This window comes from Pimephales promelas, chromosome 18 (assembly GCF_988280905.1).
Source record: "Pimephales promelas chromosome 18, fPimPro1.hap1.1, whole genome shotgun sequence".
Classification (NCBI taxonomy): Eukaryota; Metazoa; Chordata; class Actinopteri; order Cypriniformes; family Leuciscidae; genus Pimephales; species Pimephales promelas.
In genome coordinates, this window is record NC_142786.1 from 7,026,014 (window position 1) to 7,053,082 (window position 27,069).

A 27,069-nucleotide genomic window follows, 5' to 3' on the forward strand; every position below is an offset into this window, starting at 1 on the left:
TGGGCGTGGCTAATACTCCCGCGTCAACGTGCATAGGTCCAATCAGAATGTCTCTTGTAGATTCTACATCCGCTACCACACAGGCGCACGACAGATTGGATATATTGTTACTTTCCATGTTTTTTTAGTTCTTTTATTGCGCACTTTTTATAGTTTCATGTAATTTCGGAGGCTGTAGGATATCCAGACTCGTCCTTGCAGCAGTAGTAGACTTTGTGCATTAACGGTAAGCGGAATAGTTTACGCCATAAAATCAAGTGTGCTCAGGATTCTAAAATAACGTTACCTCAGCAGCAAGTTGGGAAAACTACACAGTAACGTTATGTATGTCACCTTAGCTATGAAATTACCTTGCTTTATGTAATTGCCATAGCGAAAATAGCAACATTTGGTTTTATTAGGCCTTACATTTGTTGAATGAAAATGAAGTAACGGTTACGTCATTGAAGTTTGTGTTATATCCTCTCTTTGTAGTTCTTGATCTGTCAGTCATGCTGTTTAAAATAAACTGTCAAGAGTGCTGGACATTTGCATCCTCTAACTTAATTCTCATTATTAGTCTTTACAAGAGTTTCTGATGACTCCTGGAAGCTATTTATAATTATGTCCATATATTGTACATGCTTTATGGTCAAATTGATCAAAATAATAATACCACATGCAGCACTAATGTCATACGTTAAACAAAAAAGTTCAAAATGTTTGACCTTTTTCATCATACTGCTCCAACAGCAAAGCCATGAGTAGCGGGAGAGATGATAACCTCCTGAGGATGACGAAGGACGACCTGCAGCGCTGGATCCAAGAAGAGGTGGACCGAAACCCTCATCTTATGCAGAGACGTGAACAGCTTGCACAGGTGGAGGAGTGGGTGAAGCTGAGGGAGAGAGACTCAACCTACACCCGCCTTCTGTACAGCAATGCCTGCGAGTAAGTTGTGTTTTTCAGTGACTAATGCCAATATCTTGAAGTCTTGGTGACCCTTTAACTGTTTATATCAGGTCAGTCCTTGAGTGTGAGTCGGTGATGAAGGGTCTTTATGGAATGCTGGGATTGGACTACAAAGACGAGGACTCGGAAGAGGAAGGAGGAGGAGAACCGCGACAACAGGACGTCATTCATATACAACATGATGAGGATAGACATGAGATTAGTGTTTGTAATGGAGATGATGATGATCTTGTTGTCATTGATCTGGGAGGTAAGTGACAAACATTATAATAAAAAATATTTGTACATTATGGCATACCATTTTGGGCTCATGATTTTGGTTATTCTTTTGCAGCTACGAAAGAAACCTTGGAACCAATGGTGAGGATGTTAACTTAAAAAAAAAATGGTGTTACACATGCTGATATTATTTTGCGCTTATCATTTTTCATTGTCTTTTTTTCTGTTAATTTAGCTCTTTTCATTGTTTTTATTAATTTTTCAGTGATCATTCCATTTTATCTTTCTTTCAGGTTGAAAAGGTGACCATGGCCATTCAGAAGTCATCCAGACTTGTTCAGGGCTTAGTCCAGATGGTGAACAAAACCTCAAGCGCTGCACCACCATCATCATCCAACAGACCCTCATCGAGCTCGACCCCCGACAACAGCTGTTCTGAATCGGTCACAAATTCTAGACCAATCAAGACTGAACCTGAACTGACAGCAATAACAGCTAATGAAATGAACATTTCAAAACAACACGAAACCGCTCCTAGTCAAAACTACACATCCATAAAATTAATCAAGACAGAACCTCAATTAATAGCAGTGTCTCCTTCGGAAATGTCTTCGATTCCAAGCAAACAACCAGAAACTATTATCAGTGCTAACTCTGGATCCATTGCAAAAATAAAATCTGAGCCTCAGTCGACAGTAGTAAAGTCAGAAATGTCTTCGCCTCCTAGCAATTCCAAACTATTCAAAATCCGGTCCAGTCATAATTCAGAATCCATTGCAGAAATGAAGTCTGAACCTCAGCTGACAGCATTAACTCCTGAAATACATTTGTTCGAAAGCGATTCAGAACAGTCCGAGAGTTTCAATTCAGATCGCAGTGCAACAATTAAAACTGAATTTAAATTATCAGCTATGACTTCTCCTGAAATCCCTTCACTTTCAGGTGATTCACAACAATTGAAAGCAAGTTCCGGTCATAATTCAGCATCCATAGCATCAAATGAATCTGATCCTCAAGCGACACCATTGACCTCTTCAGAAGTGTCTTCGCTATTAAGCACTACAGAACAAATGGACACTTTTGCCAGTGAAGATACAGCATTAATTGAAACAAACCAGACTGAGCCTGAATCAACCTCAGCACCTTCTCCTGAAGGGTCACCGTTGCCGAGGATTTCAGAAGAACCTGAAACCACTCCAAGTGATGATACAGCTTTCATTGAAACCAACCAGACTGAGCCTGAGTCGACCACAGAGAATTCTCCTGAAGTGTCACCGTTGCCGAGGAATTCAGAAGAACCTGAGAATGATTCGGAATCCACGGACAAGACGGAAAAGCCAACAACGAGGAGCAAATCTGGTAAACTAGGTCCATCAATCAATCTGAGATCAAAAATCTCTACATCCGTCACCAGCACTTCCAGGCTGCAAGAACAAACAAGTGAACCACCATCACCTGCAGATAGTTTTGAGGAACCGTCTGACTCAGAGGACCCAGAGTACCTGCCGCCTAATAGTCCTATACCCAGTGATGATGATCCCCCTGAACCCCCCCCCTCCAAGGCATCGACCAATAAACCTGATAATACCTCCCGCAACGATACTTCTGTGGAACCTTCCAAAGCTGCAAAAAGTAAGCTTTATTTTTTTATTTATACAGTATATTAAAGGGATACTCCACTTTTTTTGGAAATAGGCTCATTTTACCACTCCACCAGAGTTAAACAGTTGGGTTTATACCGTTTTCAAATGTATTCAGACAATTTTTTTATATTTATAAGAATATCAGTAACCAGACAGTTTCTAGTCTCATTGATTCCATAGTATATTTTTTTCCTACAACAGAAGTCAATGAGACCAGAAACTGTCTGGTTACTGATATTATTCTAAATATCAGAAAATCGGCTGAATGGATTTGAAAACGGTAAAACTCAACTTTTTAACTCTGGGGGAGTGGTAAAATGAGCCTTTTTCCAAAAAAATGGAGTATCCCTTTAACTTAAGCATTGTATATTGTGTTACAGATGTACCTTGTCTGTTATGAATAATCTTACATTTTGATTTCTATCATGCGTTGTAGTTAAAATAAATATTTCCCTTGAAAATATTTGAGGTCAATGAGTTTTATTTATTCTATATTCAGCAAAGATTCAATCAGAAAAGATGAAAAAAATATTATAACTTGGTTAATATGTTTAGAGCTTTGTGGGGTTGATTGTCCAGTAAAAGTGTTAATAAGTTATAAATTAGTGTCTATAAAATAACATGCTTTTCGTCACCGCTCCCATCCATCCATCCATCCATCCATCTAGTCAGTAACAGTATGTTTCCTCTGTTACTGTTCTTCTTAGGTTCCAAGCCTTCAATAAACGATTCCTCTGGGTCTTCTAAAGCACATAAAGCTCCAGAGCTAAAGCTCAAAACTCCAGAGATAAAGCTCAAAACTCCAGAGGTAAAGCTCAAAACTGAGGAGATAAAGCTCACTGTTAGCACGGAAGTTTTGGGGAAAAGGAAACCCAATTTGTGGTCTCGAGGAACAGTACAAGAAGTTCAAACGATGGGTAAGAATGGTCTATTCTGTATCTTTCCAATTAAAAGGAAAGGTTTTGGTTGTGTTTTTTTTTACTAAGCAAGCATTTCTTATTCATTGTGGTATTCATTGGTTGTAAATGATATCATCTGACCTGTCTCATCTTCTCATTTTAGAGAAGGGCAACAAATATGTGGTGGAGTTTAAGCATGGGAAACAGATTCTGCTGTCTGCTAATCAAGTGGCCCCTGTAAAGCGTCCTGTGCTCACCGATTTGTTTGTTGGCTGTCGTGTTGTGGCAAGCTACAAAAATGATGCAGGAAAGACCTTGTTTAATTCTGGTGTGTTGGTTGAGCTTCCTGAGCGCAAGAATCGCATGAGGTGAATTTTTGAGCGCAGTATATATGTAGAAAGTATTTGATTCTCAAAAAACATTCTGTATGTGAACATTTTCTTTAGAGATATATCTCTAAAGTTTTACTAAATGTTTCTGTCAGGTTCTTAGTGTTTTATGATGGTGGCTTGGCAGCGTATCTGGCACTGCCGGACTTTCATGTTGTCTGCAAACAATGTAAGAGATTCTCTTTCATACTCCATTTCAGTCTTAGTTTAATAAATCCCCTAAAAACGCTTGACTTCTGAAAGTGAACTTTTTTTAACGCTTTTCTTTGCAGTTAAAAAGGTGTGGAGGGATATTGAGGATGAGACATGTCGGGCGCAGGTGAAGGAATATATGCGTGTCTTTCCCAACCCCATTGCTGTGGTGCTTCGCATGGGGCAAGACACGAAGGCGGTGCGAAATGGCAAGTTTGAGGCCTGCACGGTGCTTCAGTTGGATGGCAGCCTGATCCAGATCTGCTATAAGGTGAAACTGAGTCCATTGTGGTCTGCTAGTTTTATTATGTGAACCTGATTCTAACCTTTCAACTGAATCATTTAGTGCCTTTTATACAAACGCCCATGAAAGTCAGTGGGTACTTCATGAGCATATGTCATATTTAAACTCACTTGACAAGCCCCACTGACAGATATGAGGAGATTCTGATCTTGAATGCTGGATTCTGATGCTGATAAATGTGGTGTTGTTGTTGTTATTTTTTCAGAAAGACAAGCACAAGGAGTGGGTTTATAAAGGCTCGGACAAGTTGGAACACATTATAAATATCAAGAAACGTCTTTCTAAAGACAGTCCAGAACAAACCTCTCCAAAGAGAACACAACAATCGCCTCAACAGAAAACTCAACAACCGGATAAAACCGGTATTCATTCACTTTTCCTGTATGCGCATTTAAAACTAGACCTTTGTCCGTATTCTTTAATATTGTATATTGCAATAATTATCGTGTATGGTATTGTTAACTTGGGCACTTCAAAAAGCAGTGACTAATTGTGCATACATTATAATCTGAATTTGGTTTTCTTTTCCAACAACCGGTTTAATTTTACAATACAGTATGGCGTATAAACAGCCATCAAACAGCCATTCAGATTTTTGTGTTCAATATGGTGTGAATCAAATGGCATCAAATAATACATAAATACTTGAGACCTAATATTTATTGTCAAACATTTGTTTACACATACATTTTAACATGCCAGCCCAGAAAATATATATATTGTTCTGATTCTTTATAGTTGTATTCTTTTGCGAAATTGGTTTACTGTATACGTTTTTATTGTGTATTATTTTATTGTATTAGTATTTATCTCCGATTCTGTTTCTTGTTTAGCAGGAAATGCCGTGCCTCAGCACATCAAAACTTCCTCCTCGACAAAAGTGGACTCACCGACAGTTACATCAACGACTGTTACCTCATCAACGACTGTTACCTCATCAACGACTGTTACCTCAGCAACTGACATTCCTGTACGCATGACCCGACAATCTGATACCACAGTCGCCAAAAAACCATCTATCTCCCCTCAAACTATCATGTCGGCAGCTTTCCAGCCGAAGGTCATCCTCCAGAAGTTGGCCGTCTTACCAGCTTTCGGTGTGTCGAAGGGTAGAACGCGAACAGCAAAATCTGCTATGGCAATCAGTACTTCACATTTAAGGTGAGTAATGGGTGTGTACTAGTTAAATATGGGATGGTATGGAATACTAACCACCAACCACCGGACACTATATTCCAGAAGTGAAAAACGACCCGCCCCTGATGAGGAAGAAGAATGTGTTTCTGAGGAAGAGAGGCAAGTCTCAGAGCAAGACCAGCACAAGTCCATATACTTGTATCACCGCTGTTGTCCAGCATGTCTGGATGGGGTAAGACCATCTCAGGTCGACATGCATCGTGGTGAAAATCCGCTTCTTATCCCATTGCTTTTTAAGTTTCGGCGAATGACTGCTCGGAGGCGCATTGATGGAAAGGTGGGTGGTGTTTGTGGAAGTTAATCCATTAGGGATTCTATGAAATCATTATAGAACTATATTGAATGTACGCTACCATTCAAAAGTTTGGGCTAGTAAGATTTTTTTTAATGCTCTTGAAAGAAGTGTCTAACTGTACGTTCACACCGCCACCGACTTGAGCGGCAAAATAGCTTGAAGCTTGTTGACACTTTGGACGCTCTGGTGTCACAACATGAAATGTAATAAACAGAAAAAACTAGCAATACGTTGAGTAAACCTTTTATAATGACAGTATTTTTATAACTGTTTTGGTCACATTTGGTCAGGAAAAAAAAAGAATAATTAGCTATTATTATTATTTGCATCAGTCAGTGCAATTTGTCAAATCAGTGTCACTGAGCAAATGAATTGCATTTCCGCTTAAAACGAGCGTTCGTAAATATTTCAAATAAAAGTTGCGCTCATTCTTAATTTGTGCACTGTTCATTGATGTGCAATTATTTCCCTCCTAGTTAAAAATATTATAATCATCAGCACGCACTTCATCAACTCACTGGAGACACCAAAACTTTCCCAGCTATTTTATCCCATGTTCTTTTGTAACTGGTCCCTCCCTATAATCGAACAACGTCATGTCATACATGATAGGAAACCGATTATTAGCTTCTCCTCCATTTTCTCAGAACTAATGTTTTGGTAGGAGCAAAAGTTCACATCGTATGTTTCTCCAGACTTAGCCAGCACGATAGTCATTACCATAAAGTTGAGCTTCTTTCAACTTTATTGACGCTCAAAACACAACGCTGATGGATTTGACGCTTCCATTGAAAATGATTGAAAGTCGGTGGCAGTGTAAATGCAGCCTTGCTCAGCATACAAAAATGTATATATATATATATATATATATACAAATATTGGGAAATACTATTACAACTCAAAATAACCATTTTCTAATAGTAAAATATTTTAAAATGTAATTTTAAAATACAATACTTTTCAGCAGTCATTACTCCAGTCTTCAGTGTCACATGATCCTTCAGAAATCATTCTAATTTGCTGATTTGCTGCTCAAGAAACATTTTCGTGAAAAATTTCATTTCATTTATTTTCTATTCTCTCTTTTCATGGTAATGCAACACGAAATACCACAAGAACAATTTAACAAATCAAACGAACACAAAGTACATTCCATGACAAAAAAAGAACAGGAGTAGGATGAAGAAAAAAAATCTTATAAACTCCTACCCCATTCCTATAAACAAGATTCACAAATTAGATGACCTCACCAACATAAAATGACAAACAACAGAAAACTTAAAGAAAAAAAAAATATATATATATATATACATATATATCATAATAATCAATGTTAATTGATTACATTATTATGTTAATAATAATCAATGTTGAAAAAAGTTCTTTGTGAAAACCATGATACTTTTTTCCAAAATTCTTTGAGTAGAAAGAGCAAAAGAGCAGCGTTTATTTGAAATAGAAATGTTTTGCTTCAGTTAAATGTTTAACCGACCCCAAACTTTTGAAAGGAGTTGTTTCTCTGTATGGCAGCTGCACATTAATTTTATTATCGTAATGTCTCCTCTTTGCACTCTTTAGGTGTTTTTCCACATTTTCTATCGTTCTCCATGTGGGCGGAGCCTATGTGATATGCAGGAAGTGCAAGAATACTTGATTGAAACGCGTTGTGACTTCCTCTTCCTGGAAATGTTCTGTATGGACCCGTTTGTGCTTGTGAATCGTGCCCGACCCCCTTCCACATCAACCAGCCAGCCTCACCTCTTCCTGCCGGACATCTCTGTGGGTAGGGAGGTGTTGCCTGTGCCCTGTATTAATGAAGTGGACAATACTCCTGCTCCTAATGTCACTTACACAAAAGACAGAATTCCAGCTCCAGGTGTTTCCGTCAATACAAACTTGGACTTCTTGATCGGCTGTGACTGCACGGATGGCTGTCGGGACAGGTACTTGACTAAGATTTACTTACATTTTTAATTATGGATGACATTATTAAACACATTTGACATGTGACAGGTCAAAATGTGCATGCCACCAGCTGACCATTGGGGCCACGTCCTTATGCAGTGGCGGTCCAGTAGATGTTAGTGCTGGATACACACATAAGAGGCTACCAACAAGCTTGCCAACAGGGTAAGAAACGACCTCTGTCTGATTTTTGTTTGATTACAATGGAATTGCCTCACCAAAATCAGATGTATTGCATCATTGTTACAGTGTTCATTTTAAAACATAGCCATGATCTGCTCCAGATCAGTGCATAACTAGATACACTATCATTCAAAAGTTTGAGATCAGTAAGATTTCATTGAAATGTTTTTGAATGTAGCTATAAATTCAGTAAAACAGCACTATTGTGCAGTATTATTACAATTTAAAGTAACGGTTTTCTATTTTAATAATATTATATCATAAAATTATAAATAATAGTAAAATCCAACATTGGTTAAAATGACCAATGTTGGAAAAACTTGCTTTTAAAAGTAATGCATTATAAAATTGCATTGCTCCCTAAAAAAAGTCAGTTACCTTTAATGGAAAGTTACGTTATTTTTGTGTTACTTTTTCTTGACTTGCCGGTATGGATTTTAATAATAAATAAACAAAATCTCTAATCTTTCACAACAAACGTGAAATGAATAAGCCTTCTGGATTGCCGAAAAATAGGTCGCAGTAGAAGTAAGTTCAACACTCTTATTTTAGCAATAAAAACAAAGAAATTAAACAAATATGATGTTTATCTGAAGTCTTTTTTTTTTCTTATTATTAGTATGGTTTAATTCATCAAAGGTCACCAGCAAAGACATTGGATAATAGTACATTAAATATATTAGTGTTAACACATTAAATTATTGTAGGTTTGCATAATATTCTGAGTTTGCATTTCACTGTTTTTATTCATTTTGAGGAATACTGAATCTGTTTTTGTACGAGTTCTGTATGAGTAAATGCCTGCTTATATTTAGTCTAAAAACTACAATAACCATCATATTCACACTGCACACAAAACCTCTGCATTTATTCCCGATTTCTCTCAACATGGGAACCGAGGTGTCAGTCAAAACAACGTAACATGCTTTGCTTATTTGAAAAGGTAAATGTTAAAAGCCAGGTAATGGGCTACTACTCATTACTTGAAAGTTGTCTGATTACGTAACTCCTGTTATATATGTAATGCATGACAATCCAGCACTGAAAATGACATTACACCCTCGCTCTTCTCTCACTCTCTTTCCATCTCTGTAGGGTGTACGAGTGTAACCCTCTGTGCCGTTGTGACCCGAGAATGTGCAGCAACAGGCTGGTTCAGCACGGTCTACAGCTGCGGCTGGAGCTATTCATGACACAGCACAAGGGATGGGGCATCCGCTGCAGAGATGATGTGGCCAAGGGCACGTTCGTCTGTGTTTTCACTGGTAAGCAATCATGCATTTGAACTGAAAACCTTTTAGACCCAAACATTTACTTCCTTACCCACCTCCTTCTATCACCTCATAGGTAAAATAGTGAACGAAGACAAAGTGAATGAAGATGAGACGGTGTCCGGCAATGACTATTTGGCCAACCTTGACTTCATTGAGGGGGTGGAGAAATTGAAAGAGGGTTATGAGAGCGAGGCGTACTGCTCGGACACAGAGGTCGAAAGCAACAAGAAGACTATAACCATGAAAACAGGGCCGTTGCGGAAAAATACTCTCTACCAAGAAGACACTAGCAGTGGCGAAGGTGTGTTGTGTGCGTAAATATTCACAATATAACCAAGAGAATATGTGTTGGTTTACTTGTATTTGTAACTGATTTTTTTTTCTTCTACATTTTCATAGAAAGAGAAGAACCTATGGAGCTGGTCAAAGAACAAGAGGAAATGGAAGGTAGGATGCAGTGTGATGTGTTATCTATTAATATTTTAAGTTAGCCTTAACATTTAAATTTTTAGCATTTTTTCCACGATTTAGGTTTGATTTTTATAATTTAAGTATTTTAGTTTAGTAATTTTCGTTTAGATTAAGGTTTTCATCTAATATGTTTCGTTTCATTTCAGCTTTATTTCAATATATTGGTTTAATATGGAGACTAAATCGGGACTTTTTATCATCCCATTTTGTATAGTTTGCTGGTGATGGGGAAAGTACATAATACTAACTAATAAGAGAGTATGAAAGTTTATTGCATACTATGGATGTACATCTTAAAATCTTTGTCATAAACTTTATGTAAAAGTGACAAACTATTAAGACTCGCCCGATTTGTTGTGAGTGTTGATATGACCTCCATATTATTTTAATTTATGCATTCGACAGAGACTTTTCTCCAATTCAAATTGCATTCACACTTTCCACAGTGTCCACATTGCATTGTGTAGCTTTAGCTTTATCTTTGATATAAAACAGACTAATCCTAAATCCAGTTCTGGATGCAATTTGCTAAACTGCTAAATGCTAAATTGTATAGGTTGAAATCTAGCAACCATCATTCATGCTGCTCTATTATGTAGCAAACTATGCCTGATGTTTTTCTTGTCCTGTCCTGTCCAGTCTGTGATGAGTCCTTAGGCGCGAGAATACTATCCCATAAGCCACATGAAGCATCTAAAGATGCTCTGAAGAAAGTGACCAAACAAATAAGAGAGGACGGTCAGTTTTTATTCTCTTAAAGAATCATTCAATCAAAGATTTTTTTAAAATCATTTTATGTTTTTAGCGTTTCATTGAATTGAGTCTATAATTTGTGATTCTAGGTAAAGAGACCTCTGGTCCAAAGCGTTGCTTTGCCATAAAGTCCTGCAGGAGAAGAGTGAAACCATTAGAAACCACTGACACACAAATTGAGAAAACTAGGACAGCTCTGTCTGCCAACAACACCCGCAGACTGTTCAATGGCGAGGAGACCTGTTACATTATTGACGCGAGACAAGAGGGCAACCTCGGCCGCTACATCAATGTAAGCTAAACCTAAGCCTTTTGTGATTGTAAATGTGCCAACAATAATACGAATTTGTAAAAATTATGCACTTTTAGATTTGTGTTTTACCATTAATCCTGCCTCTCTCAACAGCATAGCTGCAGTCCAAATTTGTTTGTCCAGAACGTCTTTGTGGACACTCATGACCTCCGGTTCCCATGGGTGGCGTTCTTTGCCAGCAAGTCAGTTCCTTGATTCATAACAGTTTGTTTACCAATTAAATTGTGTTGATATACTTCAAAATGAGTGATGTTTACCCACGTTTTGATTGGGAAATCTATGGATTTCATAAGTGTTTCCTAATTCAAGATCATAAATTAACTAAATTCTTAGGGGCCATTCACACAGAGTGTGTTTTCTATTCAACTGCACAAATTTTCCAAAAATTGAATTTGAAATCGTTGCTTTTCTGTGTAACCCTAGTTAAAAACGTGAGACGCAGGTCAGTGGAATGAAAAAGTTAAACTTGTGCCGCAACAGTCAAACACATCCGTCTAGTACGTGCTTGCATGGAAAAGTAGTGGAATTAACCCTTATGTGCTGTTGTGGCTTTTTTCAGCCACTAAGGGGTATTTTTTTAGTCTTAATTTGGCCATAACTTTTTCCTTGTTTCAGCAAATGGAATGATTTTTGGTGACAAATCTTATTTTGACACATATTTTGGGAAAATGCTTTGAAATTTTTCAGTAACTCAACAGTACACTCTGGGCAAATTCACTACCCTTTCGTTATGTCCGTGGCTAAAAAAAAGCCACTACTTTAAACTGCTGTAAAAATGTATCAGATAAATATTTTTTTTTTTCAAATTTTTTTGCATAAATCTATTAACCGACCTCAGTCCTGATCAAAACTACTAAATGTTTAAAAAAAAAATCAGGATTTTAACTCTTTAATTGCCAAATTCATAAATGATGTCACTGATTTGGGGAAAAAAAAACACACAAAATGACTTATTTTCAATATAAAATATGATTGTGGACTGGATTTTTTTTTTTTACCTTTTATCACAGTCTTGGACATGTCAAAGATTAGAAACAACATTGGTTTTGATGCATTGTTAGTTTTTGTGCAGCATCAGATTTTAACTTTTTCTCCCTCATTTACTGTTCGTGGCTGTTTTTGCCCCATTGACTTCCATTATAACCACATTTTTTGATTGTAAAGCCATGACACCATAAAATCATGCATTTTTGATTGTTGATGGTTTTCCCTGTTGTAAAAGTTGTCATTTTTACTGTTCATAACCAAGTGGAACCATTAACCCTTTAGACAGGCCTGTGCAAAAAAAAAAAAAAGCTTAGTTTCTGGCTTTTACATGGAGTTATATGGAGTATAATAGCATATTTGCTGCATTCAGTACAGCGTTTGCATGATTGACAGCTTCAGTCATTAAGAGTTCTTTTCGCAATTTGAATAAAAGTGTTATCTTTCAGTTTCAGGAGAAACAACCGCATTTAAATGCAGAGTGAATCCAAAATATTGCGATAATAAATGACAGTAATAGCTCATATTTGGCAATATGTTCTTTTAATTTATGGAGACCTCTAAGCGTCTATATAGCCTATGGTGGGATTTATGCACATTATTTTGTTGAAAATAGCCTGTATGGGCAGATTGTTCACATTATGTAGGCATAAGTTTTTTTTTTCTTTTTTTTTTTTTCTTTTTTTTTTACATGATTGATACACATTTTAATCTTTTTCTTTTATCACCATGTTGGGCTGCGTGTCTTTTTTCATAAATGCATGAACTTAGAATGGATAATATTGGTTCTTCTCACAATGTATTAGATTTAATGCAGGTTCGGGTCACAGTCTTTATTTAATATGGGTCAGGTACAGAATTAAATTAGTGCTGCTGTCGGATAATGACTCAGCTGTTCTGTTAAGTACTTCGGGTTTACCAAACAGGACCTGTGAAGGACTCCATTCATACGGAGTACATTTTTGGAGTTAAAAACACCAGATGTATGGAAGTGGAACATAAAAACACTGAGAACTTTAGAACACTGTCGAGTTGCAAAATGTTTACATAAAAAAAAAATGGAATAGGTTTCCATTGTTTTTCATGTAAACATTTAGCAACGTGACAGCACAGTGGAGTGGAAAAATGTATTCTGTGCAAAAGACACAAGACACGTGCGCAACGCATTAGTAAACTAGGAAAAAGTAAAGCAGTGGAATGGGAAAACACTTTCTGTGTGAACAGCCCCTTAGCCATATTTTAATTGCCTGACAAGATTCTTAATGTGTTTGTGTGTGGTTTTTCCTTTCTTTTGTCGTTATCAGGCGCATCAAGGCAGGTACGGAGATGACGTGGGATTATAACTATGAGGTGGGCAGTGTGGAGGGGAAGGTTCTGCTCTGCTGCTGTGGCTCATTGCGGTGCACTGGAAGACTGCTCTGATCTGCCCCTTGCAACATAAAACACTGAAGCTTTCAACATGTCAGAAATGTTTGTCACTGTTCTGGAAGAGCATTCCATAAATGTGACCCATTGAATATGAAAAGTATAATACAATATATTAAAGTGTGTTTTTTATTGTTTTTAACCTCTACAAAAAAAAAAATGTGAATAGTCATGTATCTGTGTGTAAATAAAATTTGCAAGTATCAAAAACGACTTAATTGTAAGATTTGTTTTCTATGTTTTTATTTTTTTGTTTTTCAGTCAAATATGCAAGTATGTTTGGAAAATAAAGCTGCATATGAACAATACCAATAAAAGAAGCAATTCTAATGTAAATGTATTTGGTAAACTTGCTATTTATAAAAAAAAAAAGTTGACTACTGTGTTACTCCACACAGATTCCTTCCGTGTGTGTGTGTGTGTTTTTTTGAAGACACTAGTGGCTATTATAGTAACTATGCTTAGCATAGTATAATCCAAAATTACTACTGTAAAAATCATAAACTCCTTCAAATACAATAAACTTCTTAACTTTTTATATATTGTTTTCTTTTTGTGAAGACACTTGTGGCTATAGTAAATGTTTGGGTAAATAAACTTTGGGTAACATTTTTTGAGGGTTATCATTATAGAATAAATAGCGCACTGTTCACATTGAATGTACAAATGTCCCGCGCGCGTGATATAAACAACAAGCTATTAGAGGAGGGACCGGAAGTAGTGTTTTTTCTACACTGTTTATTTGGTCTTGAGTGAGAAAATTTAGCCAAAGCGTCAACACGGATTTTCTTTGGGATAAACGCACAGGGCTGGCTGCTAAAACGGTGAGTACAAAACATAATTTTACTGTCTGCCACTATTTGCCCCTATCTCAGCCGAAAAGAACAAGAACGAGCATTTGAGAAATGGCCAGTTGAAGATTAGAAGATCTCAAAATGGCCGTCGACGCGTAAAGAAGCTAGTCAGCTAAATATATAGTTATCTTCCGTTTTCAAAAGTTACGACACCATGTCATGTATCGTCCTTACATCAAGAATTTAGTTTAACATTAGAGACGATTAATAATTGAGTTCCTTTCCGTTATGCTACAAAATTAAATGGTAATTAAAATTACTTTAGCTAACGTTAGTTGGTTAACGTTAGCTGATCCAGCGTTATACGTTGCTGCATATATGTTGTTTTTTCTTTTAATAATGCATTGTAAACATCTGATCACATCGAGTATTTTCCTTATATGTGGTTTCTTATAGCTTGGTCTGCCGTTTCTTTGCTAAATATAGAAATTGGCTCGAATAACTGGCTCTTGATATAGTTTTGGGGCAAAATTTCTCTAAGAATGTAACTTTAAAGTATTTTAAACGTCAGTTTACTTTTTTCCAGATTTGAAATGCTTTCGAAGAAATTTAGGCTAATTTAATATTTATTTCTTTGCTAAATTAATTTTCTAAAGCCTGATATGATTTTTTCCTTAATATGTTTTATGCAATATATACCAGGATACATATAAAAAACGTCCAGGCCTATATGTTATCCTTGATGTATAATATTTAAATGTATATTTTTGTGTTTTCCATGCTGATCTTATTGGTAGTAGTGTTCATACTGTATGACAGTAACAAACATGTGTGTCATCAACCATACAAAAGAGAATAAAGTGGCAATGTTTTATCAATTAAATTAAAATCAGCCTTCTTCTTGTTTAAATATTTTTTTGTCTGTTCTGACACCTATTCTGGACCTGCCTCTCCTGCCTACATATGGACAGTCATTTGACTCCCAAAAGCCACAAGATTAGTGAAGCACTTTCATTTTATTTTCTTGTTTATCTTAATAAATTTTATGTTATATCTCGAGCAGATGCCGCACTCCAGACGGTACCCGTCCTCGGAAAGGGCCAGCCACAGCAGCTACCAAGATCGTTATCGGGACAGAGACCGAGAGCGAGGGAGAAAACCTCGGCATCGGCGCTCACCGACATTCTCCTCCAGCAGTGAACGTGAGAGGAGAGGGAGAGGACACAGGCAGGAGGCCGGCTATGCCAGATCCAGGAGGTATGATCGTTGTGTAGTGAAAGCACTGGCCAAAATTACAACAACAAAAAAATTCAGTCAAATAATTTAATTGTAATATTTCCTTTTATAAATATGTCTGAAATGGCACCCTAAACACTTGCGGTCTTCATATGAGTCTGCACTTTCATGACCAGTCTGTTGATTGTGGTTTACTTTTTATTGTCAGAACATGACAAACATTTAACGTTTTTTTAATTCTTTACACATTTCCAGTCTTTTTTCCTCAACAAAATACATTTCTTAATAGAAACATTTATTTCGGCACGTTTTAATGGGTGATATTGTTTCAAATCATGAAACCCGGTTTGTGTTGCCTGACTTGGATCTGTGTTGCACATATCTTCAGCACAGTTTGCAGTGCAGGCTGCAATATTAATATTACATGTTTTGTCTCTGAGAAATGCATATTTGACTGTAGCTTGAGTTGGCACGAGAAATAGCTTGAGTTGTTGAACAAATGCAAATTTGTTCATTAACAAAAACAGTAACTTCTGTTGAAATTGGAACAACCTAAATTTTATAAGATTTTGAGTTTTATTAAAAATAACCATTGGTATTCCATAGTATCATTCATTAAGATCATGATGGACAGTTAAAACCATGCATATAGCACCTCAATATCATGGTAAAATTTCTTTGGTATTTACCACTAATTTTAGTTAAACAATAGAGAAGATTAATAATTGAATACCTTGCCATTACACTACAAAAGAAATGTGAATTAAAAAAAATAAATAATATATATATATATATATATATATATATATATATATATATATATATATTAAAAAAATAAATTATACTTATTTTTTAGTTATATAAATCTATATTTATTTTTTAAAATAATATATATATATATATATTAACATATATATATATATATATATATATATATATATATATATATATTATATATATATATATATATATTAAAATAATATATATATATATATTATTTTTTCTTGTTATAAAGCATGATAAACATCTGCATAAATGTGTGACGTTGGTATGTAACAGGAAGTAAGACCTGCAGATCTTTTACCTTCACAAACAGCTATATTACACACTGCATAAAGGTAATAAAAAAGCATATCAGGGGCATATATTATTATTAATAATATTTCAATGAATATCAATTCAATACCAGGAAGTAAGCAATGGTAACTTGAAAGAATCATTATTTCTGTTAGTGATTGTATGGTATGAACGCGCTCATCTTCTTCCCAGCTACGACAACCGATCTTCAGACCGCAGGCCATACGACAGACACTACGGCGAGAGCCATCGGCGCCTGGACCACAGCCGGGAACGGGACAGGGATCGCGACAGGGAACACGGGACGCCGAGCAACTACTTCTCCCGCGACGCCTCGCCCAGCTACGACTACCGACGGGGCCGTGATCGGGACCGCGAGGACTCTTACCGGAGGAAAGGCAGCAGGCGTAAGCACAAACGAAGGCGGCGTAGAACCAGGTCCTATAGCCCATCCTCCTCGGTGAGTACTTCAATACCCGAGCCTGCTCTTTCCCACCCCCAAATCCCTTCTTCTCTCTCTCTCTCTCAACCTCTACACGCTCCTGTCTCTCTTTCTCCATAACGCTTTTCTTCTCCACAGCCCCAGGATTTGGTAAGTATGAACTCTTTTTGTTTTATGTTCTTTTTGTTGACATTTTGTCTTTTTAATAGTGATAGCCTAAGTCTTGGCTTTCAGTGTTTATAATCGAATTGGCACAACTGTTACATTATAGTGAGACTCATACAATAGTCATTAATGTAAACATTAAGTAGTAAATGTGTTTGTTGGGAAAGCCTCTGTAATATGCCATAACTCTCATCCATTCTTTATCTTGCTCTATCTACACGCCTATATGACTCTTTCACTGTTTTTTATGAAAGCATGTAAATTGCTCCATAACTTCAGCTCTTTTTAATTTTATTTCCAGTCTCCCAGTCGAGCAACCTGTTTCTTTTGTCATGTTGTGAATTAGCAATGCCTTCACTCATGTGCTCTTCTATGAGTAAATGTTTGATGCAGGTTGCTTTTTGTGACTTTTTGTCAGGGTTGCTAGGCAGAGGGATGAGGGGGAGTTTGAAAGCAAGCAAGAAGGGAGGGGTAAAATGTTATCTTTGACTTGATCCCTTGCACTATATCCCTATCGTTATATATATCTCCTCACGTGGTGTCATACGATTCGCCCCATGACCACCAAACCTACCTACAACACTGCTCATCTTCGTCGCCGTGGCTACGGCTGCCCCCCTCCACTCTCCCCGCTCCGCCCACCTCCCCTCCTCCCTCTGCGGCCGTGGCGTGATCTCTGACCTGTGACCCTGGCCGGGGCCGAAGCAGCGGAGTGACAGCGGGACACGGGCACTGTGTGTGAGGGACGACGAGGAGGGTCACCTGATCTGTCGGAGTGGCGACGTCCTGCAAGAGAGATGTACACACTGCCACTACTACTACTCCTCTACTCCTATATCGTAACCTTTCTCCCTATCAGTACCAGCACACACACAGGGGAGGGCAGGAGGTCATGATCATGATCATGACTGGTGGTGATGATGATGATGCTGTCATAGAATGTTCTCCCCTTTTGCCGGAACAGGCAAGGGGGAAGGCATGTCGAACATAGATCCTTTTTATTATTCTTTTCCGTGGGGATGGGGTGTTTGTATTGCTGTGTAGAAGTATTATGATCCTTTTTAATTCTTGACTGACAGGTTCCCAGATTTAGCTTTTTTCCTAGTCCCATATTATTCTGGTCTTATTGAAGCATTTGGCTACATCAAGATTCACACTTACATCGTATGCTGTCAATCATTTCGATTTAAAGATTTGATTGCTGTGACATGCACAATACTTCCATAGGTACTAGCATGCATGTTATTTTTTTTTATAGTAAATACAGTCATTTTACTTTTCGAATTAGCTTAAGGCAGTCCCGTTGTTTTAAAATCCCTCAGTTAAATTTATCTATTTATCAGGAGTCCTTCTGCGTCAGACCTACGCAAGGTCTGTTTCTTTGCATTTATTTTTAAACAAATGCAGACTATTTTTTTTTTTGTTGAAAAAATATGATTTATTCTTTTCATCGAGAGTGTGCGTAGTGATGAGTGTCGTATTTTTTTTAGGTTAACCTGAATAGTCATAGTTAAGATTAAAAATGTGATTCTAGGAAACTTGTTTAGGATTTTCTCTTTAAATGCGCTGTCTAATTAAGCTCTTTACATCTCCCCCTCCCCTTTTCTCTACGTCTTTTTCCCTCTGTTTGTCTCTTAGATGAGATTGTCAGCACTTTGGGCGAGGGCACCTTCGGGAGGGTGATGCAATGTATTGATCATCGCAGGTGAGCGTCGTCGCTTAGCGACCAGTCAGATTCTATATTACAAAACCAACATGGTGTGAACTCCAAACAAAATGTGTTTCTTTGTCTGTCTAGTTGTTGGGTTAAAAAAATCTGCTCTGGTAGGTAAAAATGCAGTGTTGTGATTATTCCAGACAGTACGAAAAGCCAAGGGCTTATAGATTTATGCGTCATGTAAGAAAATATATGGGTTCCTCCTATTTGCCGTTTTGGAAAAGTAAAGTATGGATAAATATTGGCATTTCCAGACATTTGCCCCTAGTTAGTTTTCCATGAAAGAAAGTTAAGAATTATTTAATGAAATTATATTTATCATGGCAGCTGTTTAGTGGTTGTCAAACACGACTAAATAAATTCAATTTTGAGTTTGTTCTCAACTAATTATTAGCACCGTATTACAGAGGCTCTAAAAATACCTTTTGCAAAAAGAATAAAATAAACAGACTTTTGTGCGCACACAAGAAACCATTAAACTTTGCATATAGGACAAAACACACTGAGCCACCTATTGTGCTATTGTTGTGGCAAATTCACAATCTTTGGTTCAGGTCTCAGAAGAATTAACTTTATTGACAAGCAACTAAGTGAGATACCAGCTGGCCATATGATCTTTCATGGGCCAGTGCTCTAGTCTTGTCGTTGGTGTCCAATTAGCGTTTGTATTATTATCTTTTTACACAATGGGCATCTGTATTGCTATCCTTTTCTTGGGGGCACATCGTTACATTGTATATAATGTGTTTCTCTTCCAGTGCTTCCCAACACCTGCATCTCTACTACAAGTTTTTTGGGTACTTTTCCACTCTCTTGTCCCTGTCCTCATGTGCCCCATCCTCACATGCCCTGTGACCTAGTTTTCCTGCTTGGCATTACAGCATTCAGACTCATGTATAAGACAGATGAAATATGAAATTCTCCAACACTATCAGCCCATTTCGCTGTTTGGTTTCTTAGCCGCCACAGAGTGTGCGTTAAAGCAGACCTAAGGTCTTGAAATATGGCGAACTGTTCTAACGAAAGCCGTTAGACCACTCTATTATAAAGACCCGTGAACTTGGCAAATAGGACAGCACACACAGTTATATTGTGCCATCAGCCCCAGCCCCGCCACTGGACATTAGGGCTTGATTATTAAGAGTTACTACCCTAAGGAAAGTCCAATTTTGAGCAAATAGATCTATTAATTCATGTGCATCCATTTTTTTCGTAGTAAGATGGCAGTGACACAGGAAAGAAATAGCTTATTGTATATATAAAACTAGAAATTCTATAGTGTAAGCACACACATTTTCAGGTTTCTTGTGTGCGTGCAAAAGTCTGTATTTATTTTTGAGAAAATCAATGAAAAAAAAAAAACCCTGAGAAAGTTAAAATATTTACAGATGACTACTATATACCCAAATATAAAGCTGAAAATAATACAGTATGAACCATTTATGGTAAATATTGTGTGAAAAATACAGAGGTTTGGAAATTGAGTCTGGAAAGTGGAAATTGGAAAAAGTGAAAGAACCATGAAATATTCGGTGAAATAAGGACCATCCCAGCTCTCACCAGTGGTCTATGGATTTTATTAAGGATGCGCCGATTTGGCCGATACCGATAATTCTTTATATTTGTAAGCCGATAACCGATATATTGGCCGATAAATCTAAATCCAAATTTTTAGCCAATTTTTGAGAGCCTGATTATAAAAAGTCTCCTCATTAAAAGCCAAGATACAAACACAATTATGATGTTCAACTTCTTATATTAATGTTGTGTAGCCGATATGAAAGACCTGCGCTGGATATTTTGCACTTTAACTGGATTTTCCTTTTTTAAAGTGATTTCAATCGTATTTCAAGCAATTTAAAAGCATTATGTTGAACAGTGCGCATTTAAAGTGTCTCAGCTGAAGAAAATAATACGTTATTTATCGGCTTTTAGATATCGGCTAAATGTTCTTGTTGGGCCGATAACATAAATTATCATATATCGGCCGATACCGATAATGTGGCCGATATATTGCGCATCCCTAGCTTTTATTGATCAATAATCAGCGTTTTTGCAATTCATCAGTTTTACTGGTTTTCTCCCTAAAACAGACAAGAAATGTAAATGCTATCCATCTTATTTTTCAAAGCAGAAGTAAGCCATTTCTTGTGACTTCAGATTAGGAATAACAAAGGGGAGTAAATGGTAAAACTATTTGCTCTACAAACCAGTGTTTGATTTTGATCAGTTAAAATAACATGAATACCAGTTTGCAGTATCAAGCAGCACAAAGGACTGTTTTCGTGCGGCTGACACCGGAAGCCTTGCACATTCAAGGTTATAATGGCTGTGCTCACTAACCCATAACTATAGTTCATTCCTTTGTTTGCAGGTTTAAAAATGTAGGTAGAGAGCAATCTGACAGATAAGATATGAGAACATTGCAATGTTTAAACTAATGCTCTTCTGCTTGGTTAAGGGGTGGAGCACATGTTGCTCTGAAAATCATCAAAAATGTGGAAAAATACAAAGAGGCTGCCCGGCTGGAGATCAACGTCCTGGAAAGAATCAATGAAAAGGATCCTGAGAATAAGAAGTGAGTTGGCAGGAGAATCTTTAATTGTGTATGATGAAGTGCTTAAGCACCTAGTTGCAAATTTACTTTAAAACACCAAAGACGACTTGGATGACTTGCTTACAAAATTGCACTTTTTAACCCGTCTACTTTTCTCTCTTTCTCAATTCTTTAGTTTGTGTGTGCAGATGTTTGACTGGTTCGACTATCATGGCCATATGTGTATCAGTTTTGAGCTCTTGGCTCTCAGTACTTTTGATTTCCTCAAAGAAAACAATTACCTGCCCTACTCCATCAGCCAAGTGCGTCATATGGCATACCAGCTTTGCCTGGCTGTCAAATGTAAGTAGATATTCAAGTAAGATCAGTGTTTGTTTTTTTTTTTTCCCACAAATTATGGTTGGACTCCATTTGCCTTGTATTAAAAGGCCAGTTCTGCAATTCATAGTATCATGGTCTATTTCTCCTCTGCAGATTTGCATGAAAACAAACTGACCCACACAGATCTGAAACCAGAAAACATTCTCTTTGTCAACTCGGACTTCACAATCACATACAATGTGGAGAAGGTAATGAAAGCGTTTGTTATTAGCTTTAACTAAACCAATATTTTTTGTGTGTATTGTTAACATATCAGCATCAGCTATTGAAAACCCCCCTTCTCTCTGAGCTAGAAGCGAGACGAGCGTACGGTGAAGAGCACAGCAGTGAGGGTGGTGGATTTCGGCAGCGCTACATTTGACCAGGAGCACCACAGCACCATCGTTTCTACTAGGCATTACAGAGCACCTGAAGTTATTCTAGGTAAGGACAATCACACCTCATTCATGACTGACCAAAAAGCATGTATTTTAGCAGTACACATGATCCTGAATTTGAACTCGAATAATTTTGTTGTTGGCATGAAGCGAGACCAGTTAAGGCACAGGGACTAGAATGGGTTAATCGCTGCAGCAACAGCACATTAGCTTCTTTTCCACCACAAGGAATTTAATTAGAGTCAGTGACTTCATTCAGGGAATCGTCCAACGTAAGATTGGTTGCCATGAAAGCTGATACCCAACCTTAATCTGTTATGAAATATCCTGCATGTCGCTTTACTGTTAATATAAGAGTAAACGGGTACTGTTATTTATATGTGCAGTACTGATCAAATGTTTGGGGTTGGTAAGATTTTTAAATGTATTAGTCTCAAAATACAGTGAAAACATAAATGGGGGTGCGCAAAAGTCTGAAGTAATGAGTTTAGGTATCGGGATGCAGAGCCAGTGGTCGTTCTGTTGGCAAACATTAGTGCTTTTTATTTGATTTGAGTGGCAATTGGCTTATTTTAAATAATTTTAAGTCATCTTGAGGCCCCCTAGTTGAGATCCACTGACTTAAACAATTTGCACACGTGCTTCTGACTGATACTATACATTGCCCTGCAAGGTTATGATGCAGTAACATGATGTCACCACTAGATTAAAAACACTAAGTTTTTTTTTTTTTTTTTTAAGTATTTGTCATTATTTCTGAACAATTTTAGGCAGTAGACATAATATTAGTTGAAAATTTAGTTGAAAACATCAAACAATATGTGGAAACAAAAAATATAAAGAACAAAATCATAAGCTCAAGCACCGCGAACGAAAAAAAAAAAACGCTAATAAAGCAGACTGCGCAGATTATCAAACGTACATGGCATGCATTATCAGGTTTATATTGTTTCACATTCATGTTGTTGAGGAAAAACAATAAAATCCACATGCTCGAGTGAGAAAACGCGCTGCGCTGACGGACATTGCAGCGACACAGTGTGCAAAGTGAAGTTACTAACGGCACTTTGCATTTTCTGTTCTTAAAGCCGTCTTAAACGAAACTTGAAGGAAGCTTTTGTCTCGAATCATTTTGCTACCAGAAGATATCATCTAGGATCACGATTTCCTCGGGGGTACAGCTGCGTTTAGTCAGTAATGCAGTGGTGGACACAGCTGCTTCCTCAGTCGACTGGTGTTTAGATTTCATGCGATTTCTCATTGTGGTCGTGATATTAGAATAACCCAGTTTCATTAATAATTGATTAGTTTAGAAGTAATTCCATTTTTTAATTAAGTAATTCCAAACTTTGTGAGGCAGACAACAACATTACGTGATCGAATACAATCCACTTTTTAAATGTGCTCCATAGCGCCACCCAGTGGAAAAAAAGACAAGTAAAATTGGAATAGTATTTGATTTTTCGATTACTAATTATAGATCGAATATTCGTGCACACCCCTACTCAAAATAGTGAACCAAATTGTTTTGCCTTGCAGAATTGGGCTGGAGTCAGCCGTGTGACGTGTGGAGTATAGGCTGCATCCTCTTCGAGTACTACCTCGGCTTTACTCTCTTCCAGGTACTAAGTCTAGCTCTGCTACTTCTTTTTTTAGTACCACTTGTCTGAGTCATGACAGCAGGTCGACACAGCCACTCTTTGTTTATGTATGTGTTCTTTAAGCAGCTTAAGATCAGGTAGAATCTGACCAAAGGGTCACAGGTGTTCATGCACGCACACTATATCCAAACACCTGTTGTTTGCCCTTTGACCTCAGATGTCCTCGCTAATGCTCTCTCTCTCTCATGCACACACAGTTGACTGTATAGGAACATATGTTGCTAAAGAGGCTGTTTATCATTAGGGTTGCCACCTTCAGTGAGGCAAAATAAGGGACAGATAAATAAAGAAGATATTATAGATAAATAAATAATTAAATTAATTTTAAAAAATGTGTCAAGGGTATGGAACTGGTTATTTCAACATGACAACTTGACAGCTCAACAATAAACCAAGAGAAAACATGTGAGCTTGCAACAGAAAACATTTTATATTATTATTTTACTTATTTACTATATATATATATATATATATATATATATATATGAACCAGTAATCATGTTTTTGACAATTCTGCATGGATGGGATATTTTTATTGTTTTTATTTACTCACATTGATTTTGAATTTCATTTTGAAATTGTTATGTAATTGTTTGTCTATTTTTTATTTAAATAATGTAGCACTTTTAAAACTTTCTTTTAATTGCCATAAAGTGTGTATTACAGATATGACCATAATTTAGTATGCATATATGATTAATATTTAATAATACCAATTATAATGTATTTATTAATCTGTTTAATAACATTAACAAATATAATAGTTGTCTACCAAGCTTTGACAAATGTATGGAATACTATTAATGTTATATATTTATTTTTCAAAGAAAAAAACAACAACAAAAAACAATAGGCCTATACCGCATGTTCTCTAGACTCGTCACCATGGAAAAAAAGACACTAAAATGCATTCATGCGCAAATTAACTACTCTACCTTTTCTTGTGAAATTGATTTTATTATAATTACTATTAGTAGCCTATTATCTATAGGCTACTATAAAATCCTTATTTGTTTATTCAACTATGTGTGGGTCTATGTAAAATTATGTCCGTTGATATGACTTTGTATTATTGGTAAGAAAATCTATTTATGTATTTATTTATGTATTCAGACATATTATTAATTCTATAGTAGCCTATTAAAGGATGACATTCTCTAGGTTTTTAATTTCTCCACAACATGCACATTTTTATTATTAAATATGTATTAAATATATATCTCTCTTATTTCTAATGATAACTTATTTAGGCTACTAATTGCCACTGACACTTTCCAGCCAAGTATTTGTTTCCTCTCTCGTCGGTACTTTTGCACACACTTCGTTTCAGAGGTGGACGCATCAAGACCCGCCCTCTTCTGACTCTGATTGGCCCTGAACCTGATGGTATTTTAAACAAACCAATCAAACCAACAATGACAGCGAGTATTACCCAATCAAGGGTAGAATAGGACGAGTCTTCACAGAATGCGGGTGGCATGATTTGCATGGGATCATGCGTGAAATACGGGACAAACCGCGTCCCGTATTGATTCAAAACGGGACGCGCTGTTTACTTCACAAATACGGGACGATTCCGTATTTTAAGGGACGGGTGGCAACCCTATTTATCATCAACTAAGTAATGTTCATCAATCCTAATTGTATTCTTTTTTTTATATCTGACTCTTAAGACTCATGATAATCGGGAGCATTTAGCCATGATGGAGAGAATTTTGGGCCCTGTTCCTTCCCGTATGATTCGTAAGACTAGGTACGTTTTTAACGCTCTTAACTGGGATTTTCTTAAGTCTTTGAATAGTTTCCATGCCGCTCATGCTTGTTCAACTGAAATGATCATTTCTTCACCGCACAGGAAACAGAAATACTTTTATCGTGGACGCCTGGACTGGGACGAGAACTCTTCAGCAGGAAGATACGTTAGAGAAAACTGCAAACCTTTACGGGTAAGTAACTGTTTTATAGGCTTCAAATTTTGTGCCTGCAAAATTAATATAGTGGGTATATGTTTATGTAAATATGGGTGGTCTTATCTTAATGTACTTCCAATCATCTTCATCATCTCTCTCTCTCAGAGATATGTTCTATCCGAAGCTGAAGAGCATCACCAGCTGTTCGATCTGATCGAGGCCATGCTGGAGTATGAGCCAGCGAAGCGTCTTACTCTCGCTGCAGCCCTGAGGCATCCTTTCTTTCAGAGCACCGTCAGCAGCGCTGACCAAAATGCCGGAAAGAGCTGGGAGGGAAACCGCGACATCAGTCGGTGACAGTATTCATCTTCAATCAACGTCACGGTCTTATGCCAAAAAAACAACCTCAAGGACTCTCATGCCAAGAGAGTTAACATGGAGTTGAACTGACATTGATTTAAGTTTTATAGTGCAAGAGGAATGAAGCCTTTGCACATCATATGATTTCTCCAATCAACTTCCCATAATGTGAGACCAGCTCAATGTGCAGCAGGAGAATGTGATGAACTTGGTGCATCTAGAAGCTCCCAGTCAACTGACATGCTTGTACATGTTGGACTTTCAGAGAGTTGAGTGAATCTACCCTCCTAAGTTCAGTTCTTCCAGCCAATTGTGGCTTATGACAGTCATAAGCGGAGGGCAAGTGGTTTGATGGGGGGAAAAGCATTAATGTAACACTCCATTTCAGAAAATAACTGACAAAACAAGCATCACTGTTACAATCTAATTATTTATCGGGCGAATACATTTTGTGCATTTTAGCCCTTGGCTGAAAATCGCACATGCGTCGCGACACCGTTTGTATTCAGTTCGATTCAAACCAATTAACAGCAACACGTTTACAGTATTTATTTAGTTAACCGGATGTCTCCTTTTGTGTGTTTGTATGGATTTGACCGTATAAATGTGTAAATACAAATAAACATGTTGTGAGTACAGAATAAAGAGCCTGTATGTTTGCTTGCTGTGAAGGTTTTCACAGTGAGGTCTCCAGGCAAAATGTTTTTACAATTAAGAAGTTCTTTTCAAGTCATTTTCTATATCGATTGTATGTGCATATGATAATCTAATGCTGATATGAATTAAACGTTTGCCACTAAGTTGGGCATTAGTGCAGTGCTTTAACATGAGTTTAGTGCTATAAAACACTGTCTTCTGCCATAATAATCATTTGGTTTTTAATAATCACATCCCTCAGAAATGTTTAAAGCTCAGAGTTAAGTCTTTTTAATGAT

The 27,069-nt window shown here is 37.0% G+C and overlaps 2 protein-coding genes across 4 annotated transcripts; both read left to right on the top strand.

Moving 5' to 3' along the window:
• The first annotated feature begins 51 nt into the window (after positions 1-51).
• setdb1a (SET domain bifurcated histone lysine methyltransferase 1a) lies at positions 52-13,540 on the top strand. 2 transcript variants are annotated; one of them, XM_039678836.2, is made up of 21 exons: positions 52-226; positions 733-930; positions 1,002-1,201; positions 1,286-1,311; positions 1,464-2,802; positions 3,521-3,730; positions 3,876-4,080; positions 4,197-4,270; positions 4,374-4,564; positions 4,803-4,959; positions 5,431-5,758; positions 5,837-6,071; positions 7,668-8,032; positions 8,103-8,219; positions 9,333-9,502; positions 9,585-9,812; positions 9,911-9,958; positions 10,622-10,720; positions 10,825-11,027; positions 11,142-11,230; positions 13,337-13,540. In XM_039678836.2, the coding sequence occupies exons 2-21, from the start codon at positions 740-742 to the stop codon at positions 13,452-13,454; spliced, it is 4,593 nt and encodes a 1,530-aa protein (XP_039534770.2). In that variant the 5' UTR covers positions 52-226; positions 733-739; the 3' UTR covers positions 13,455-13,540. The 2 variants fall into 2 exon arrangements, with proteins under 2 accessions (XP_039534770.2, XP_039534771.2); XM_039678837.2 differs by having other exon boundaries at positions 5,434-5,758.
• Positions 13,541-14,144: 604 nt separating this feature from the next.
• On the top strand, positions 14,145-26,845 carry clk2a (CDC like kinase 2a). Of its 2 annotated transcripts, XM_039678923.2 has the most exons (13): positions 14,145-14,281; positions 15,315-15,508; positions 16,757-17,024; positions 17,880-17,970; positions 18,810-18,876; positions 21,350-21,466; positions 21,621-21,787; positions 21,920-22,014; positions 22,120-22,249; positions 23,743-23,825; positions 25,538-25,617; positions 25,720-25,810; positions 25,940-26,845. In XM_039678923.2, exons 2-13 carry the CDS (start codon positions 15,315-15,317, stop codon positions 26,129-26,131), a joined length of 1,575 nt encoding a protein of 524 aa, XP_039534857.2. In that variant the 5' UTR covers positions 14,145-14,281; the 3' UTR covers positions 26,132-26,845. The 2 variants fall into 2 exon arrangements, with proteins under 2 accessions (XP_039534857.2, XP_039534859.2); XM_039678925.2 differs by lacking the exon at positions 17,880-17,970 and having other exon boundaries at positions 14,188-14,281.
• The last annotated feature ends 224 nt before the right edge of the window (positions 26,846-27,069 follow it).